The sequence below is a fragment of the Callorhinchus milii genome, unplaced genomic scaffold (genome assembly GCF_018977255.1).
Source record: "Callorhinchus milii isolate IMCB2004 unplaced genomic scaffold, IMCB_Cmil_1.0 Scaffold11, whole genome shotgun sequence".
Classification (NCBI taxonomy): Eukaryota; Metazoa; Chordata; class Chondrichthyes; order Chimaeriformes; family Callorhinchidae; genus Callorhinchus; species Callorhinchus milii.
The window spans coordinates 4,927,872-4,948,726 of record NW_024704752.1 but is presented as its reverse complement, the minus strand read 5'-3'; the positions used below and the strand labels follow the sequence as shown (position 1 = coordinate 4,948,726).

The 20,855-nt window shown below is 41.2% G+C and overlaps 1 protein-coding gene across 4 annotated transcripts in view; it reads right to left on the bottom strand.

The window, feature by feature from the left end:
- The window catches only part of rnf13 (ring finger protein 13), a 100,378-nt gene that overhangs the window by 18,534 nt on the left and 60,989 nt on the right, over nucleotides 1–20,855 (bottom strand). For all 4 annotated transcript variants that reach the window (XM_007902457.2, XM_007902455.2, XM_007902456.2 and 1 more), the window contains exons 6-8: nucleotides 18,376–18,466; nucleotides 15,128–15,233; nucleotides 12,778–12,871 (exon numbers count right to left, since the gene is read on the bottom strand). In XM_007902457.2, coding sequence (XP_007900648.2) covers nucleotides 12,778–12,871; nucleotides 15,128–15,233; nucleotides 18,376–18,466 — 291 coding nt within the window. The remainder of the gene's footprint in view (nucleotides 1–12,777; nucleotides 12,872–15,127; nucleotides 15,234–18,375; nucleotides 18,467–20,855) is intronic.

Genomic DNA, 20,855 nt, shown 5'->3' with positions numbered 1-20,855 from the left:
TGAGATGCTCCCTGGGAAGCAGCCCTGAATTTCATGCCCTGCATGGCACAGGGAACAGCTAGAAGGTCCAAAACCAACAAAAAATAGGATGAGGGATTATAGAGAAAATCCCAAAGGAGTCAATAAGAGATAGGCCGGTCTGTTACAACCACAGATTACATTTGTATAGCCCCATTCACGTTGGGAGGATGTCACAAGGCGCTGAGAGAAAGCTGTCTTGGTTCCAATTCCTGGTAACTTTAACAGAAGAGTGATCCAAGAAAAAATATTTGAGGATTTAAATCAGGATTTGACGGGAATGTCAGAAAGTAGAATTTCATCCCTCAACCCAGAAAAAGTACAAACTACACATTGAAATGATACTTTAACTCAGACTTTGGACTGAACACAGAAGGTAGTACAAGATAGCAGCATCTCCCTAGGTAAGTGAAAGAAAAATACTGTGGATTTTTATAGAACCTTATTATGTCAAAACATTTCAAACACTTTCAGTAATTGTTTAAGTGTAAATAGATCCAGTAACTGTTTCTGTAAGCAATTGTCATTTTGCACACAGCAAGGTTCCAGAAAGAATGGTGAGGTGAATGAGCAATTTTAGCTGAGGGTTGTTCTTGAGTCACTGAGAGAAACAACTCCTTTCCAAGGGTTCTTTAACCTGAAGAACAGGCAGCCAGGACCTTGGTTTAGTGACTTACCTGAAGGACAGCACATCAAATGCCCCTACAATGTGTTACTGTGGCATTACTGTGCTGAAGTGGCGCCTTGACTGTGAGTTGAAATCCTGACCAGTCATTTTCTGACCCAGAAGTAAGAATACTACCAAATAAACCAGACTGACACCCTCTACCATTTGGTGACACTTGGTTGAAAGTAGAACATCACAGACTGTAAAACTGGTAGAAATAACTGTGTACCGAGCAACTTGGATAGAATGGTATAAGCATCACAATCTAGTACTAGCTCACTGAAGAATGGTCCCCAGAAGGATTTGGATCTTAACCTCTGAGGCCTAGATTTTGAAACTATCAAGGCCAAAAAAGTTAATTTAAAACGTTAAATTGTGAATGTTTGCTCGTTTTAACAATATTTTGCCGCCCTGGCATTTTCCATGTGCCAATCCTACTCCACAACTAGACGTTCCACTTGTATTTCACAACTGATCAACGCCATATGTTAGCACTCTCTACATTAAACCCTGACAGCTGTGAAATTCCAGAAGGAGAACCTCACAAAGGGGATTCAGTTTGGATCTAATCTCAATTTGCGGTTCATTCAAAGCCTGAAACCAGAGAACACGGAAGGAAAACCACATCTCCAGCTGCATTTTGCTGGTGAGGATTTGGCTACAATAGAGGATACCACACAGAACAGCTACAGTGCTCAAGGGCTGCACAGTGCTCATATTCCCTTCTCATCTTAAACATTCAGGTTTTTATTCACATTGTGGGAGGCAGTTCAACAAGAAGTCAGCTCACAGGTAGGTCAGGAAATGACGTAATGTGACAAACCCGTCAATTTACCTGTTAATGTGCCTTTTATAAAGTGACAATCAATTCCACTTAAGAAAAGAACATGTGGGCCAAATTTCAATAGCTCAAATGTTGAAGTTGTAAATTCAATGCAATAGAAAAAAACTGGATTAAAGTAAATTACCAACAATCCTGTACATACTAACCAGCAGCAAACTGGATGAGAGGTCTTGGCAACAGATTTGCTGTTCGTACCACTCCTTAAATCTGTTTCTGGGGCATGAGAAACAGACTGGTAGATAGATAAGGCAGCAGGACAAGAGGGTAGAGCTATAGTAACATCAACACTGGCACCAAATAGTTTATTCTTTATTCTTTAAGGCCAGTAAACTGGATTCATGTAAGAAATGGCTCGATGCCGATAGTAGGTAGGTTTCTGAGATCAAATGTGCCAAAGAGCCTGGTTACCTGAACCTCTTGTGGTCAGATGGTCTATCGAATATAAAGAACATAAAGCACATATGAAGGAGAGGCTTGCAGTTCAAACTTTGTGGGTAATCAGTCACCACCATGAAATACCTCAAAGAAATATGTATGTGTTTGCTGAGCCCAGTCGCTGTAGCTTATAATAGCAATCATTTGATATTGAGTCGTTCACATCATGAAGGCGTTGCAAAGCACTTCAGAGGATCTACTATAAAGTGTAGTGACTGTGTATTTAATAGCTGACTGCTGTAGCCAGTTTGCACACAAACAGCCACAAAGTGATAGACCAGTTTTAATTGGGGGATTGTTGGCCTAGGCTTCTTAGTTAACCTCACTAAATATTTCTTCTCTTCTCCTCCCCGCCCAGCAGTGACTGGCATTGGGATACATAGAGTGCAAATCACAGCTAAGAACAATGCAGCTCTCACCCACTATTCACATTCTCACTAGTACTTTGTAGCAGAAATGACCGGAAAGCAATCAGCAGGAACCATGTGATTCCAGCCTCGCTTGCATTGAGATCAAACAGTTTAGTCAGTTCAACAGCAGCACTGACACGACCAGAGGCAACCTTCCCAGCACAGCCAGTCAGGAATTGTCTGGCACAGCAAAGGGAGACCGAGAGACAAACACAGAGGTATGTATGACTAGCTGTTTCTCCTGCCAGCAAGCCCAGCTATCATACAAACCTGTGTAATGAAGCCTTCCAGAAATAAGACGATGACCTCATTTGTCACACAAACACTCTGATTGAAAAAAGTTCAATAGTTCAATGGAGAAACAACCTGAGCTGCTGAAATGATAATCCACCACTGAACTACTCCATCAAACTCTAGGCATGGAGCTCAAGATTCCTTTTGATCGCCTTTTCTGATGGTGCCAATAATCTAGCAGCAGTACGAATCATTTAATAATAAATTAATAATCCTTGCATTTGATACAGCGCCTTTCACACCAAGGGTATGTCTCAAAGGATTTACTGCTAAGTGTCGTGACTGTTTATTTTTTGTAAGAGAACACAGCAACCAATTTGCGCACAGCAATTTCCTACCATGAAGTGAATAACCAGTTTTATTTGGAGGATTGCTGGCCAGGACACTGAGAGAGTAGTACCAGTTGGAACCTCAATGACTTCTCATCTGAAGGACGACACCATCAACAATGAAGTGCACCTCCAGCGTGTGTTTGCCTAAACTGAGTTCAAAGTCCTAACATCTGTCTTGAACCCACAACCTTTTGACTCAGAGAGAAGAGCGCTACCAACTGAGCCCGATTGACAGCTATATTTAAAAGACTTTGGCATTTAGCCAAAGTCTTCTTCTGTGTAGATGGCATTTCTAGAGTGAATTTTTGAAGAATTCCCACCTCAACATCAAGTCAAATCAAGAAGTTCTGGAATTCTAAATCTCTTATCATAATAATCTACTTAATGGGTAATGGGATACAGAATTCATTGAAGAGAATGTGAATTATTTGCGCATGAATTTGCTGCAAGGGTGATTTCTCCTTTGTGGCCAATTATCACAAGACAGGTTCAGTTGAAGAAGACCAGACTGTTCTCCATCACAGCATTGAGGTGTATCTGAAAGGGCCTCAACCACCCTCTCTGCTAACTTATTCCAGCTGTTGACTTCTGAATGTCTGCCATACAATTGCCAAGATACAAATGAGAGTGATGGAAGAGCCTGCTGGATATTAGTAAAATGTCAGGATTTAAAAAAAATAGATCATATCGCAGCCTCCATTAAAACTGCTCCGGGAGAGACAGCTGGTGAAAGAGTTAAAGGATCTCACACAGCAGGACTAACATGAATTAGCACCAGAGCCTAATCTCCCAGCTCCGCCCGGAAGTCCATCAGCCAACTGCATGTGAATACGCTTGACCTTAAACAATCGCCACCTGTTCAAAACCACTTGACAAGCTTCTCTTTTTCCAAGTTTAAATTTCATATTCTCACAGCGAGCTCAGTCTCTTTCTCTCCTTGCAATTTTGTTTCTTTCCTACCCAAAGCCTCGGCTCATCCATGTGGCTGAGAAACAAGACGGGATCATGGTTCAGGCCCTCAGTGCATTTAAGAGGAATCCTCCCACTCCGCTCCTGTTAACAAAGCCCTAGGGTCATCTTAGTTGGACAAGTAGCAGGAAGCTTGACAAACAGTGCTCTCAATGGCAAACTACGCAGTTTTAGCCTGGTTACCCCAACACACACCCTGGGGTCCCCAAACCTTGACTCCTGCCCACCAGCTAACAAGTTTTTCCAAGTTTAAATTTCACATCCTCACAGCGAGCTCAGCTTCTTTCTCTCCTTGCAATTTTGTTTCTTTCCTACCCAAAGCCTCGGCACATCCATGTGGCTGAGAAACAAGATGGGATCATGGTTCAGGCCCTCAGTGCATTTAAAAGGAATCCTCCCAGTCCGCTCCTATTAACCCTAGACATTGTTCTGTCTGCTTGGCATTGGACGCTACGCTTGAGCATGCGTGCCAAACCTCTGCCGAGTGCCTGCTCTAGTCACAGGATGGGGCAGGAGGCCACACCCTGGCCCTCTATTAGCTCAGAGGCCTCTGTGACCCAAGGGACCATCTTTTTGGACGAGTTATCTGATCAAATTTACATTGAAATCCTTACGAGAATCTCCACAAATGCGCCGAGTTATGCATTAAGCATGACGAGGAAAGCAATGTCCCTTATTAATAGTTTATACAGTCAGGAATATTGACGACTTAAGTAACAGTAATGAGTTAAGTCCAGGTTGAATTATCCAAACTTTACTGCAATTCTTCTAGATTCTAACACTGTCATGGGATCTTTAGCATCACCTGAACAGGCAAACAGGATTTCATTTGTTTTTTGACAGCTATGTCCACCTGCCTTCCCAATTTTAAGGATTTATGTACATTAATCCCCAAGTCCCTTTGCTCTTCCGTTCCTTTGAATACTTTACCACCCAACATATACTAGTTTTCCTTATTCTTCCTTCCAAAATAAACAATCTTAAATTACACTGGGCCTGAATTATGAGCTCATCGCTACATGGGGCTTGAACACAAGTTTTTGACCAGGAGGTGAATTGAGCTATGTTGACATTACACAGCAAGCAGGGTCAGCTACAGGCAAATCTCTGTATTACCTGATATAACTCATTTGGTGAGTTGGCCACACCTTTTAATCATTTTTCACCAGGTCTGGTAGAATGTCAGGCTGCTGGAGAAGAATGTTCCGCCATCGGGCTGTAAGGAGGCTATATTCACACTGACATTTCCCAGCGAGTTCCTAACTGGAGACAACATGCTTTCCATAGGAAAGGAGCAAAGAGTTTAAGACGAGCAGTGCTGCGTCCATCTCCTTGCCTCCTGGTGGTTACATTGGCGTGGAATCTTTTTCAGTCAATCCCAATATGAATGTGCACCAGGAAAAGGTAAACTGTAAAGTTTGCTGTCCCTAAATGATACATAATTTGATGCACTTTAAGGAGATTATATGTAAATTCTGTCAGAAGAAAAACTTTTGAATAATTTTATTTGGTCTAAAGTTATTATTGTTATTATTCTAGGATGATTTTAGAATGGAAAACGTTCCTTAAACTAGGGTATTTATATTGTCCCGATTCCAGCACGCAGATAAGAGGAGGTTTTCAACACTCAGAGTATGAATGCAGTCATTAACAGTAAAAGGACATTTACTACCAAAACCGATTTCCAATGGAATAATATTCATTATGAGGATACATTTTACTCTCATTTAAAAGATAAAGTCCAATAAACTTGGTGCCTTAGATTTGAATGGATTCCAGACTGAGACAGCTGTAAGCTTCCCTCTCTGAAAGAGTATGGGTCAGTCCCAGCCTGGTTTACACTTGGCATCAAGACCGTTCAGATTCAGTACAAATTGGCAGCTTCACTCAGAGCTGCAACAATGGAAAATGGAATAAGAGATGCTTTTCCGAGGTCATTCGAGGGGCAAATTCTACATTCCGTAACTTAGTAAAGAATATTATCCATTAAAAAATACAAAGCAGCAAAAATACCTGCACATCACTGCTGCAATTGTTTTTTGGGGGGGAATTTATACCAATTAATTGTATCTTAAAGGTTAGATTGGCAGGAACCAGACATAGGACCTTGGGTAGTTTCACCAGGTGGGAAGGATCAATAGATTCCAATTACACATGTACAAAGGTGCCAAACTTTGAACTTTGCCTCCCTTATGAAATTCACCTGAATGCAAGACCTTCAATGTGTTTTCTGTAGCTTAGAAGCAGAAATCAGACTTCTACCTAGTGCAGAAATGGGATTCAATCAAACCCTCGCAGTAAAGTTACCAAATTGAAATAACAGAACAGAGAATTCCAGCTGTATATACTACTAGAATAATATTAAAACTGTATCTTTAACTTCCATATTCATCTAAGAAGCCTTGCCATTAATAGAAAAATAACAGATTTCCTTTTCTTTCCAAAACAAAAGGAGTTCTACAGGTTTGCTTGGACAAACATTAAAAGGGAAGATGTATATTAAACAGTAGCTGTTCGTTTCAATATACCTTATTGAATAAAACATGAAACTGAAACATACTCATGTTAAAATGTTAGTAAGAATAATATAAAGTTAAAAAAGAGTTTGCAATCCCCAATGATGTCACAGTATAATGTATGTAAGATTGGGTGCCTGAGTTGAAATTGAAAGCCGATGTTTAAACTCGACACACAAAGCAATGATCTGTAGGGGCATTAGAAACATTATTCACTTAATGAAAGCTATCAGACAGCATTTAAAGCCCTGGAATATTATCATATTAGCAGCCTAAGCCATAACTGACTTGAGACAAAACCATCCTCAAGCTAATTCTGCAGGGTTTCCAATAGAAACCAGTGCCAACGCTAGCAATGGATAACATACTAGCAAAATTATTGCAAATAATCTTGAGTAAACGTAGATCATTTATCAAGTTGTTAGTTTCAAATACAAATAAAGGAAACGAAGGACACCACATAACAAAAATCTTTGTAAAGGTACGGTGTGTTCTACTGGTTGGACAAGCAGTAACTCAAATGCACAATAAAAATTAATGGGTCGCACTGCATCTTTGTAAGGTGCTTGAAGACATTTAACTATGTGAAAGGTGCTGTATAAGAGTAAGTTGTTGCTGCTGTAATCTCCTCTCCAATTGTGCGATTGGTAAAATTGGTCCTTTAAAATGTTCTCAAAGTGCTCTATTAGGCTGAGCTGGGGTCCGAGTTGGGAGGGGGCTCGGGATATTCCTTCAGCAATTTCACTTACAAATCAGCCACGCAGACTCACATCATGCTTGAATTGGGGAGTTGATCATTAAGACCTGAAGGAATTTCTGTGGTTTAAACAGAATCCTTTGTGGAGCTATGAAGATAACAAGTGAAGAATTTGTGCCTTAACCGTTCACCGTTCACCAACACGTGAATCTAAAGCGATTCAACTTCATTCTTATTTAAACCATAACTTGATGGATTTAATTGCGTAGGGAATAAAAGCACTTAATGAAATACTGTAAATTATGACAGTTCATAATTTACCCATATATATTATGTATACTATATATATAAAAAAATGATGTATAAACCTCTGCCAGGACAGGCGGTGCTTTTTCTTAACACAATGTCCTTTTACTTCTGAGACTTGGATTGGAATCCAGCTCAAATTGTCATTCATTGCACTTAAAACTCAGATGGAATAAAATAAATGCAACTCGAGGTTTCAATGTGTGTCACTCATGTGGACCCAGAACACTACTCCTGTGCTAACAGCAATGCTTTTAGCTAAGGTATCAACAGTACATGACCTAAGCTCTCAGTCAGTGATGTCCTACTCACACTCTCGGATATATCTGTAATGAACGTGTTGTGACAGTAGATCTCTTTTCACTGGAATTCAACACCACAATTCTAATGCCTTCTGAGAGAGCTTTGAATCTTTCATTGGCTACAACACACACTCAACTCAAATCCAGTCTCTGGTACCGTGTACAAATTCAGGTTGCCGGGGAGATCTGTGAGTGCTACCTGGGTTTGACTACTTAGCTCAGTCTGCTGGACTACCACTCTCATGCTTACAACGTATGTTTAACCAGGATTTGCTCCAATGCCTCTCTGTGACACTTTGCTGACCTGGTTGGTGGCTTGATGGAATATTTAAACTGATTTATTTATAGACTACATCCCAGTGGATTTAAAAGAAACATAAAAATGAGCTGTGGACATTGTGACAGCCTACATCTTCTGGAGGAAACTAAGTGGATATTGAACTGCAAAGGGACAAGATTGGCTCATCCCAAAGAAAACTATGTTAAAATTGAATGATGAAATGTGATAAACAGAACTGGAGGCACCCAATAGTCTGACACCATTAACTGGACCTAGAATAATAAGATAGCCAATCAGCAATAATAAGTATAATTATCTATAATTATAAAAAAATCTAACAATCATAATAATAATTAACTGAATGATGGCTCTGATAGCCAATCATCCTATTATAGTGAATAATTCTAGTAATCTTTCTATATAATAGGGCACTTATGTGAAATGTCTCAAAGCACTTCACGGATACATGCTATCAAGGGTACCAATAGTCTATTTGTAGTCAAACAAAGCAGCCATTTTGTACACGGCAAGATCTTATAAACAGACCTGAGGTACCTGGAGAATTTTCAACCAGGACACTGGCAGAAGCTCATCAGTTTGGAATTTATTGATTATGGCTGCTTTAAGCACCATCTAATATTAGTAATAATAATCCTCACATTTGATATAGCACCTTATCATGCCATACCACAGTCCCTCAGACTTGCTCCCTCCCTTGCTTTCTTCAAGGCACATCTCAAGACCTTCCCCTTTGACAGCATCTTCAGCCACCCCTCCTGATCCCAACCCCCTGCTCGGGTCCAAATCCCTGACTGTCCAGCGCCCCTGAGAAGTCCTCCCGACGTGAAGGGCGCTATACAAATGAAATTATTTGTTGTATGTTTTGTGGGCAAAGTAAGTGAATTTATTTTAGAGCTAGTATAAATGCCCAGATTCAATTGCCTATTTGTCTCGTGCCAACTGCCACAGCCAACACTTATCCAACTGCACCTATCGTAAGTCTATGTTTAAGGTAAAAGTTTATGTGGAGAGAAAATAGCTCAAGGCAAATATCATCAGTATCTCATTACATGTAAAAGCTAAGAGGGAATGAAAACAGAGTGGAACTGGGTGGCAGTAGATTGACAGCTGGCGGAAAACAGAGGTTTTATTGTCCACTTTGCACAATTGTTTCCTGATACATGAACCCATCCAGACAAAAAGCTGTGGGGGGGGGGGGGGGCAGGGGGAGTGGGGCCAAAGGTCCTTGTTCATCTAAATCTCTCTTGTGATAACACTCAAGTAATGTCCATGGATAAACGCCGTCACTTTCCAGATGCACCATTATTCTAAAGCTGCTCTTGTACAATGGTACCCGTGTTATTATTACTACAGTACAGTAGAACATCATGTATTTGTCTTCTGATTATGGGTGTTGGCTTATCCTAAGCATCAGGTTCCCATGCAGAAGCCAATCTATTCTCAGAATACTGCTTGCTCCCCACATCCTTTAATATTCCTGCATGGCATGGTTGGATTAATCCTGGAATGCACAAGTTCCCAGGAGAGGTAGTTTTGACAAGGCCTCAGACTCAGGCTCTGCATCCAGAAGGCAATAAATACACAAGATGAGTGTGGTTTAGCCAGCTGGGTGCTGCATAGAGACCAGAAAAACAGCTTCGTACCAGAAAAGTGAGCCTGGATGGTCCAACCCCAGAAGAGGATCACCCACAGAGTTGTGAGCTGACTAGCTAGTTGCGTTTGTAGGGTTTTCAAGCTCCCAAAGGACCCACAATTTTTTTGCCCACTTTAGCCCAAGTATTTCCACAGCGGGATGACCCAGACAGTTTCAGAACTCGGCTGTTGCAAAACAAATGCACCATGAAATTAATGTCTTGTGCAAACTAAAAGCTCAAATAGTTTCTTCATGGTCGGATCAATCCTAGGAATGCACAAATTCCATCCTCCACCTCCTCCAGATAAATCAGACAGGGAATACATCCTGCTATTCAGCAATCTCCAACACTAGTTGTCAGAGAACCCCGTCCCCACTATACACCTGCACCCCATCCCCACTATATACTGCCATATATCAAAGTCACTTCTCCCCTTGAATATGCCACTGGCCTACTTAGTGATCAGCAACAACATTAACACCTTATAATTAAAAAGTGCCCCTGTCCAGGATGGTGTCTCGGAGTGTTACAGCAATGGTAACAAAGAGGTGGAGCAACCCTGAGTGTAAGAGCAGAGATTGTGAATCTCAGGAGCCTATGCTCAACCAGGTGGGCATTACACAAGAGCAGACATACACACACACAGGCACACACAATTTCCTTGCCCACTTTAGCCCTCTCTTGTCTGGAGAGGCCAACTCTACCAGCCTATCTATTTTCCCTCTGAGATCATCTGACTCAGTTTAGAGCAGAGAAGAAATGTTTTCAATGTAGGTTGGCATGTCATTGTGTACCTGTACACTGCGCTCTGGGTGGAGCCACTTACTCCAGTTTCAATGGAGAAGCCAATGAGGTAGAACGAGAACCACGAAGTGACATCAACAGAAGGGAAATGCTGGCAGAGTTTACATTAACTTGCTCTGTAGAAACACCTCAAAACTATCGTCTTGAAAATCTTATTCTTATGACAAACACAGAAGCTCTTCACCCACCACACTTTTCTCTCCTCCCCCACTTGCCACTGAAGCTTTGCAGCTACTGCATAATAAATTCTAATAGAAATCATTCAAACGGTCATGTGGGCCTTCAGGATGTACCTTGATATTAGCCCAAAAGATTTGACTTATTATTGTAAAATCCAGGGTGGATCTGAATGTTCCAGTGAGGGCACCCAGTCACCAAATGCCAGTCGGTAGTTTAAAAGCTTCACCTCTTTACATTAATCCTTTGTGTAATTTTGAAAAATTGCCTGTTAAGTACACATTTGTTGTGTCCAGTCTGCTAAACCAAAACATCACAATGCTCATGGCCGCAGATCACGGTATTCCTAATTTATGCCAACAATCTCAAACTCTGCTGCCCAACCCTCAAGTGGAGACTGGCTTATTCTCAGTGCGCGATGCTGTGTGTGCCAACTATAGGAGCAGTCAATAAGATCTCACATGATTTGCTTTTCCTGTTTAAAGCAAACAACTACACAATTGTCCCATTTTGATGATCTGCCAGAAAAATACCAGATAACACTCATTATCAGAAAATAAATCAGCATCGAATTAAAACCCTTCACTTTTAAAAATGAAATTCCTTTTGCGCCCCTACAACATAGATCAAAATGTCTTCCTTCACCCCCACACCCCCAGATCTCAATGAGAATTACATTTAACATGCGCAGACATTGCTCCACTGAAAGTTGGGCAATTTTCCAAACTTTTGTCGCCTTCTTCAAAGACGCTGCAGCCCCCTAAACAGCAGCCTGGCAATTAGTTGAGGGCTGTTTAGCATTCAGGCCATGCACACTCTGGGAAATCAAAGAAAATGAAAGCTTGAAAGTAATGCTGATTCAGCAGGCACAGAGAGAGAGCGAGAGAATGAAGGACAGAGAGGAGACACACACACACACAGACAGAGTGAACGAAAGGGAGCATGAACCAGCCAGACAGAGAGAGTGAAAGCGAGCAAGAGAGCGAGAGACAAACAGACAGAGAGAGAGGGCACAAGAGAAAGGGCGGATGCAAGTGAGCAACAGAGCGAGTGCCAGACAGCGAGAGCCAGACAGCGATTCATTGAGCAAGAGAGAAGGCAAGAAGAGCAGGCAGAGAATTTTTGGGGGGTCAGTTTAGTGTTTGACACATGTGGAAATCCATCAACTTGCTAAAGAGTATCCAAACCAAACAGATACAAGCCTCCCACCTACACATGGAAATTCATATGTATTGGACTGGAATGTGCACTCTCTCCCTGGAGGGATGCATCCTGCTCACTGAATTCTGGAGAGTATTAGGCGCAAGCTGGCAAGAGATAAGGCTTGGGGACCCCAGAGCCTGTGTTGGGATAACTGCTGGAGTTCAACTAAGGACATTGAGCCATTGCCATTAATCATGGTGATGATATTCTTAAGATAATTGCCAGGCATATTTTGTGGTTGACCACAAAAATCTCTGTTGGTTTATTGCATACAATGTTTAGCTTCAAACATCTTTGAACGTCAACAAGACTGAGGCCCTCCTGATTGGCTCCCATCAGCACCTCCACACACCAGGCATTGATAACATCACCATCCATGGATGCACACTCCACCTCACTGAGCCAGTCCGGATCCCTGAAGTCTTATTTGACCCTCAACTGTCCTTTCTAACCCATGTCCTTGCCATGACCCGCTCTGCCTTCCCCCACCTCCACAAAACCACCCAGCTCCGCCACTGCCTCACCCCTCACCCCGCCGAAACCTTCACGCATTCATCACATCGAGGCTCGACTATACCAACTCCCTGCTTGTCGGCCTTCCCAACTCTTCCCTCCACAAGCTGCAGATCATCCACAACTCTGCAGTTTGTGTCCTCTCCCGCAACAGGTTTCGTGACCCTATCACCCCCCAACCTCACCTGGCTCCACTAGTTTGTCATCCCCCAGAAGATAGAGTTAAATGTCCTTGCCTTCAAGGCCTTCCATGCCCTTGCCCGTGCCTACCTTTACAGTTAGTAACACTATTGAAATAAAGCAGGAGACCTCAGACTGCAGATGAGAAAGTTCACTGGAAACAGCATGCACTTACCCTTTTTGAATTTGTGTACTGGAAGCTTTTTCAGTTGATCTTTTCGTAAACGGTTCCGCCTTGCTCTGTGTCGATCTTGAATAAATTTGGAGATCTGGAAAATAAAATGATTTCAGATTAAGTTTTATTCAATAACAATATTCCAGAAGGAGATATTTTCTCCCACCCATTCATTTCTTTGGTGGGTAATCAGTTTCCTGCTACGTACCGTAATGGATAGCAAAGTTGGAGTTACAATGTTCCCTGATTTGAATCTCAGTGGGTTCTCTCTGCCTCCACCCTTTTCAGGTGAAATGTAACTTCTTTGACCTGATTCTGAGCAGACCGGTCTGGTGAAGACAGGCAGTCCCAAAGTAACGTCCCACCTTGTCCTACCTGCACCACCATTGGTGGACACATGGGCCTTCAGCCTTTTTCACGAATTCCATCCCGGAATCCTTTCGACTCATTCCCTCCTTCACCTTGTCAGTCTCAAGACCTACCTCTTTGACTGTGCTGTCAGTCATCTTTCCCCTCCTCACCACCTCGGCTCCCAACCTCAGTTCGGGTGTCAAGCCAGGATTGATAAATGCCTCGGGACATCTGTCTGATGTGAAAGGCTTTATATTAAATGTCAATTTGCATTGCAAGATACGGTTGCTGTTTGATCTATATATCTTAGTGCTCTGTGACACCACCCTGCATGAGGGGTGCTATGTAAATGCAAATTGTTGTTGTTATTATCCACAAGATTAGTAGATGTAGACATGTCCTCAGTCCTATGAATTAAACATTAGGTGGTCCTGACAGAGAAACCTGGTTCTTCCTCCTAATAAAATTGGTTCTATTCGTCATAGCCAATAATCAATGGTTCTACTTCACCCAGCTTCTCAGTTCAGCCAGGATTATTAAATGTCTAATCAATAGACTTTAATTTCTGGCATAACTGTGTTGTATGTTGGGGTAGATAGTGGTAGAGATGGGGCTTTTTGATACCAACAGTACTGCATACCAGCTGACAAGATTGTATCTCTCTTTGGTCTCTGAATTTTGCTGCTCAAGCTAAGAATGTTAGTGCTGAGGAAAGGAATATGTTAGTGTTTGATTGTTCTCTGCTAGCTGGAATAAGTTTTTAGCATAATTTTCATCCGCATTGATTCCTAAGTTGCCTCCGACGAGAAGGTCACAAAATATGAAGGGAATAAGTGTCAATATACAATGTGGCAGACAGGAAGCAATTGCAGATAATACAATTCCATTCTAAGAGACAAGAATAGTTTATAGACACAGATGCTACCTCACAGGAGTTAGGATATATCTGTACAACATGAAATTTCCTTGTTTTAATGAATACATCACTGGCTCCAGCAATCAAGTCAGTAATCACTCCCCATGTGTTTTTCCATGCTACTAAGTACTCAGCCTTCTCAATGAGCAACGAAATGCCATAACACGCTCCATACATCATTAGTGCAATACATTTTACACGTAGTCCATCACCCAGTTTTCAGAGATTTACTTACATCTGCCTCAAGTAATATTTAATTACACCCAGAAGAATACTTAGATTAATATGATTAATTTTTATTAATCCCTCCACAGAAATTATTTGTGTTCTTTTTCCATCTCTTGGGGAACAGCTCTGGTCTGTGGGGGACATCTCCGTTGAGCCTGACTCCATTCTCACCAATGTCCAGCAGGAGTCACTGGATAGCGATCTACAGTGGGACCTTAGGAAGGGAATTGGAGTCCAATGGACAACTCTAATTTTGCAGCAGGTCACCTGAACTAGCAGCAGTTCACAAATTTCTGTTGAGTGTCAAAGGCTCAAAGTGACTAAGTCGTTGAATTGAGGGCTTCAAGCCACAACACAAAAGTACGTTAACCTGACTCTTTAGTTGCTTGGTTTAGAGAGGTGCTGCTTTACGGGGGTTCTATCTTGAGGATAGACAGTAAACATTATATTGTCCTAGCAGGGAAGTAGGCCATATTTACATTCCCAATGCCATGTTGCTTACAACAAGGCCAGTAAATGATTTGGAAATGTTGAATACAATTACAAGATGCAAAAAATACATTACATTTCCAATTTTGAAGATATTGAAGAAGCTTGAAATATTTACAAACACCGCAGTTGTCAGAAGAGTTGAGTTGAAAGTAGATGCTGCCAAAGAACAGGAATGGGTTCTAATTATGCTATTAATCACCATGAAGCCTTACACTGGGATTAGCTGGCTCTTCATTGAGGAAGAATAGAAATTAGTACCAAACACAAGTTCATTCCCAGAACATGTCAGAAACTCTATCAACTCAGTGTGAAATATTTCATAACTCCACAATGACACCTTATTAACCCAGAACTGATACGTACCATAAACACAGCAATCAGGATTAAACAGATTCCCACGATGATGAGGAACGGAATGAGATAGTACTCCAGTGGCAGACTGAAATCAGGCAGAATCACTATGTGGCCACTGTGGAGAAAGATAATCACAAAGAAAGTTTGCAGATAGTTCCTGTAGCGCAACTGGTGATGGCCATCGAAACACATTTCCAGAAATGCTGCTAAAATGCACATAACAACAATGATCATCATATTGGTTCCTTGGCTGCAGTTGACATTGTTACACTAGTAGGGATCTAGGCAGCATCAGGTTGTGGACATATTAATGATGTAAAAATAAATAAAAAGGGAAGCTCGAGCTTTATGAACTTGTATTTATAAACCGAGGCCATTATGATCTTTTGTCTCCTGATGCTTGAACAGCGAGCAGTGCTGAGGACCTGAACTGTGAGGTCATCATGACTGCACTTGACCTATGATGTAAACTGGAGTGAATCTGGGTTAAATATCTCTGCCTGAAACATTCAACTACAATTGTAACAAGAACAAGAATTTGGGAAGTTCCACGTGCTAGAATTTCACCAATTAAACTACAGTAATTTGGTAGGGATTAATTAATCATATCGAAGTAAGTAATTAAAAATATCAAAAGGTAAAACCAAGAAACAGCTACCGTAGACGACAAAGGTAGAAAGTCAAATATTAAGTGGCTAACACATTCACACATCTAATAAGAAATGGAGTTCATTTTTCTAAGTTCAGCATTTAGTGTTGCTACAGGAATGGCACAGTAGGAAAACGCTATAACATTTCTAGAAGTGAAATCAGAAAGGAAAAATGAAGGCGCATGGATTTGAAGGCAATATTGTGTCATTGATAGGAGACCGGTTTGAATATAGGAAGATGGAATGCTTGTATAGAAGAGATCTAATTTGCAGCACAGACCAATTGTGGATCCCAGAGTACCAGCTTTCCCCCACTGTATGTCAATGACCTAGATACAGGAACAGAGGAGAGTATATGTAAATTAGCAGATGACACTAAGCTGGGCGATGTAAACTGTGATGAACACAAGCCACAAGTACAGAGAGACAGAGAAATTAAGTCAGTGGGCAGTGCTATAGCTTCTTTACATGAAGGTGCAGAGGGGACCTCAGTTTAATTTCTCACTGAAAGAATGCAACTTTGTCCTGAGTGAATCTCAAAACACTGATGTGTTGGCAATGATTGATGGCACTTCTGACAATACAACCCCATCCCTAACACTGAACTGGAGTGAATTGCCAAGACTATGAACTGAAAGTTCTGACATAGGGCTTGAACCCACAACCTTCTCACTCAGAGGGGAAAAGACATCTGCTTGAAGAGGAGGAATATTAAAGAATGTGTGGGGAGTAAGCCCAAGAGTAGGTGGTTGATATGGTGAGAAACACCAGAACAGGCCCTGTGTTGTAAAAGTCCATGATTCTAACGGTAAAGAGCCCAATATATGCAGCCCCATCGTGAATGTCAAAAAGTATAGGTAAAGGATCTCTTTGCATTTGTCTCTCTCTTTAATCTGTACTTGCTTAAATCGATCAAATCTCTGTACTGTGTGACACCAAAAAATGTCACGTACCCGTTAATATGTGAGCAACTGAACACATTTGCCAAAATTGCAGCACAACTTCACTCCCACATTGTAGGCCAATGTGGAAAAGTTGGTTTGTAGTTGAGCAACATTCTGCTGTAGCAGTGTTCTACTGTATTAGTTGATTTATTCTGTAATTTTATCAGAAGTGTCACTGGAGTTTTCCAAACAGAACCCAGTGTCCTGGGCCCTGGCTAGGGTCTAGGTTCTGTTGAAGATGACACTTCTGAAATCGGATTAAAAATAAGTACTGAGGCAGATTTTTGCTCAATGTAGACATTTGAACAGAACATAGAGGCAGTGGCAAAGAACAGCAACTTGCACAAGTCAATCCAGTGTCCAATTAATTGAGGAATAAATCTGCTGGGCAACAACATTTTTCAAATGACAAGAGCTCATAGATGTAAAGTACCAGAGCATTGATTTCCACAGCTTGTTAGAACAGGGGATTCATAAAGGCTACCTTTAAAGGAAGATAAATTAAAGAAAGCCACACACATTGCTGATAGCACTGCAGCAACTCAGTTCTTCAATAATTGAATGCTGTTTGGTTCCTAACGCAATTGGTACTCCCGCACATTAATAAGGAGAAGACAAAGAGGCTTCAGATAGTCATAGATATGGAGCTCTAGCACACTGACTGATTGGAAGGGGGCATATAATCACACACAATATTTTCTCAGCTGGAATTCCAGCATCAAACCAAGTAATGGACACATTAAAACTAGTAGTGGTGGGTGGATGATAGCAGGCAGGCCTGTATACAAACGGCAATGCTGTTGCGAAGTGGGCTGAGGAGAGAGAAACGAGGGCAAAGAGGACGGTGGATAATTCCATTCAACGTAACCTGGATCAGTCTCACATACCATCTTGCAGCCATTAATATAATGCGATTGGAGTCCATTGTTTGAATTCACTTGTAGTGTAAAACCAAAATTAGCAGGACAACTCTTATAAAGAGAGTATAATAGGTGCTGATAATACATCAGCTTTTTTTCCAGTCTGGTCACCTCCCACCAGATCAGCTCCAAAGCAACAATTTTCCAAGAGTTGTCTCCATAATAATTTACCTAAGCAGAGCAAGGCATAGCCCGAGACTGGTCTCTATGAGAAAGGGAATACATAACCTTACATGTATTGGACTGCTGCAAATAGCACAAGGGGAGTAGCTCTGAAAATATTCCCTCTTCCCCACCAGCACTCAGAGTACTTACAACACACTGACAAACTGCAGAGTTAGGACCTCGCTAATTGTCCATAACATTTTTCAGTCGGAGTAAATCAATGAAGCTTAAATTCCTACGCAATGATTTTTTTTGAACAAATGGAACTTTTAAAAAAAGAAAACGTTTATTTACTCCAGACATATAATCTTTGGATTGAAGATTTTTCTTTTTATGAGTCTTACATACTGAACTGTTTACAGACAAATTATTGGTTGTTTCAGCACAAGACACACAGGCTATAATATAAACCAGACAAATGAACCTCTAGTGTTTTCAGAATTCTGAGCTTTGCTGTTTAATAAAGAATCTCTTACTTGCTTAGGCAAAACATGTTAGTAATTAGGCTTGTGGATTTAGTTTAAAGTTATTGATTTAAACGTAATAGAAAATATATTGACATGCAGTAAACTACTCACCCTTTTTCAAGGCTAAATTCTTCCATGAGGATTTTAGCTGCTTTATCCCCAATGAACACAGACGGGATAGTGATCTGTTTAAAAACATCAACTGTAAAACAGAAGGACATTGTGAGAAATGCACGGCTATTGTAAAAGCAAACATTAAGAAGCATCACCTTCACAGTCCTCCTGGGTGAGATACAGGTTCTTGCTCCTCTTTAGAGACCCCGTCTCGCCCACAAGGACCGTGAAGGTTAATAATAGCTCTAGGATACGAGAGGGACCTGGGATAAGACACTCACACCAGATAACAAGAGAAGTTTGGATGAAGAAGGCCCTCAGGCTCATTAATCTCATTCTTCCAGAATACCTACCACTAATAATCCCTTCAAATTTTTAAAAAAATAATAGCTGTTTGTGGGACAATACTGTGCGCAATTGGCTGCCGCGTTTTGTCCACAAAATATACAGTCAATTCACTTTGCAGTATATTCTGTGGAGCGCTTTGAGACGTCTAGAAGATGTGATAAGGTGCTACATCAAATGCAAGATTATATATTATATACAAAAACTAACCAGAAAGATGGTGTGTTTTATGGGCAAATGCAGCGGTCAATTTGGGTATATCAATGTCCCACAAACAGCTATCAAGTGGGGGACCAATTTTATTAGGGGGACTGAAATTGACTATACATTTTGTCGGTGAAATGTTGTGAGTGAATGAGCATTAACTGCCACCTTCCTCTGTGCAAACTAAGCAGTTAAGACACCAGTATGTCAGTTTGTCTCCTCTCCTGACTATATGCTGGGGTACCACCATCTCCTACAGGACGTTTCACACACAGACGTGGCTGCTGTGCACATGTGAAGCTATCACTAGGGTATGTGCGCCTGCTGGAGAGTATAACAGAATTGCGCAGTGAGGAATGAGAGCCAGTGTATCCCCGCTGACACCAGTTGTGGCCTCCACTGTCGTAGATCACATCACTATACATTATATAAATAAATCCTTCAAAAAATAATAATGATTTGGTCACTCAATCTATGACTGTTTATGGGACACTGCTGTGAGCAATTGGCTGCTGCGTTTTGCCCATAAAATATACAGCCAATTCACTTTACAGTATATTCTGTGAAATGCTTTGAGACATCTTGAAGACATGATAAGGTGCTACATCAATTGCAAGGATTATTATTATAGCATAAAGTTTTTTTTAAAACGAGTCCAGTGTCCTGGCCTAAAACCATCTTTCCTGCCGAACCATTTCAGTTGGCAGGACTCTCACCTCCGAGTCAGAAGGTTTGGGTTCAAGTCCCACATCAGGACTTTGAAATCAGCCTAAACTGATATTCCAGTGAAGCACTGGGGAGTGCTGCATTGCCACAGGTGCCAACCTTTAGAATAAGAAGTTAACCGGAGGTGCTATCACCTATTCACAAAGATTAACAAAGAATATACAGCATGGAAACAAGCCACGTGCCCTAACCAGTCTCTGCCAGTGTTAGTACTCCATATAAGTTAAGAAACATAGAATATAAAAACTATAACATTCCTTGGATTTGATATAGTGCCTTATCGAGTCATTGAGACGTCTCAAAGCGCTTCACAGAATATACTGTAAAGTGTATTTTGTGGGCAAAATTCAGCAGACAATTGCGCACAGCAATGTCCCACAAACAGCTACAGAGTGAGTGACCAATTTTATTTGGGGAATTGTTGGCCAAGACACTGGGAGAGAGAAACTCCCTTTTCTTTTTGAATTGTGTCATGGGATCTTTAACATCCACCTGAACAGGTAGATGGGACCTCAGTTTAACGTCTCATCTGCAGCACACCTCCCGCACTGTATTGGAACGCCAGCTTAGACTATGTGATTCCAAGTCCCGACCTGGGGCTTGAACCCACAACCTTCAGTGTCAGAGGGGAGAGTGCTAGCACTGCACTTGATTCCAACATGTAAAGAATAATTCAAAAAAAATGCTATCCAAAAATCAGCAAATCATCTATCTGAATAAAATCTTCCAATAAATTCAGGTTTTCTGAAAGAAGATCGAGAGGAACAAAGCAAGATATAGAGATTCAACCTCTTAAAAATGGTTGGCTTTAATGTTGTTCTCTTGAGTGTTAATACAAATAGACAGAATGTGCAGCCATGTACATAGTCGCACACAATATAGAGATGACATACATAGTGGGTGATACCAAAGGTCAGGTTTGTCAATCATCTGGCTGGCTCTCAGTTGACTTAAGACATTTACAGAACAGGATCTGCTTTGCTATTCAACAGCCACATTTTTAAACAAAATAAACCACAGATAGTTAGTATAGCCTTATCTTCGGCGAGAAGTCACATCCTGTGAGACATTTGTCCATTATAAAAACATGGAATGAGAAAAAGCTATTTGACCATGAAGCCAATTACATCCATAGGGACAGGGGCCACTCTACCCCCCCACCCCAATGTGGAGCCCATTACTGGACACAGGAACCAAAACAT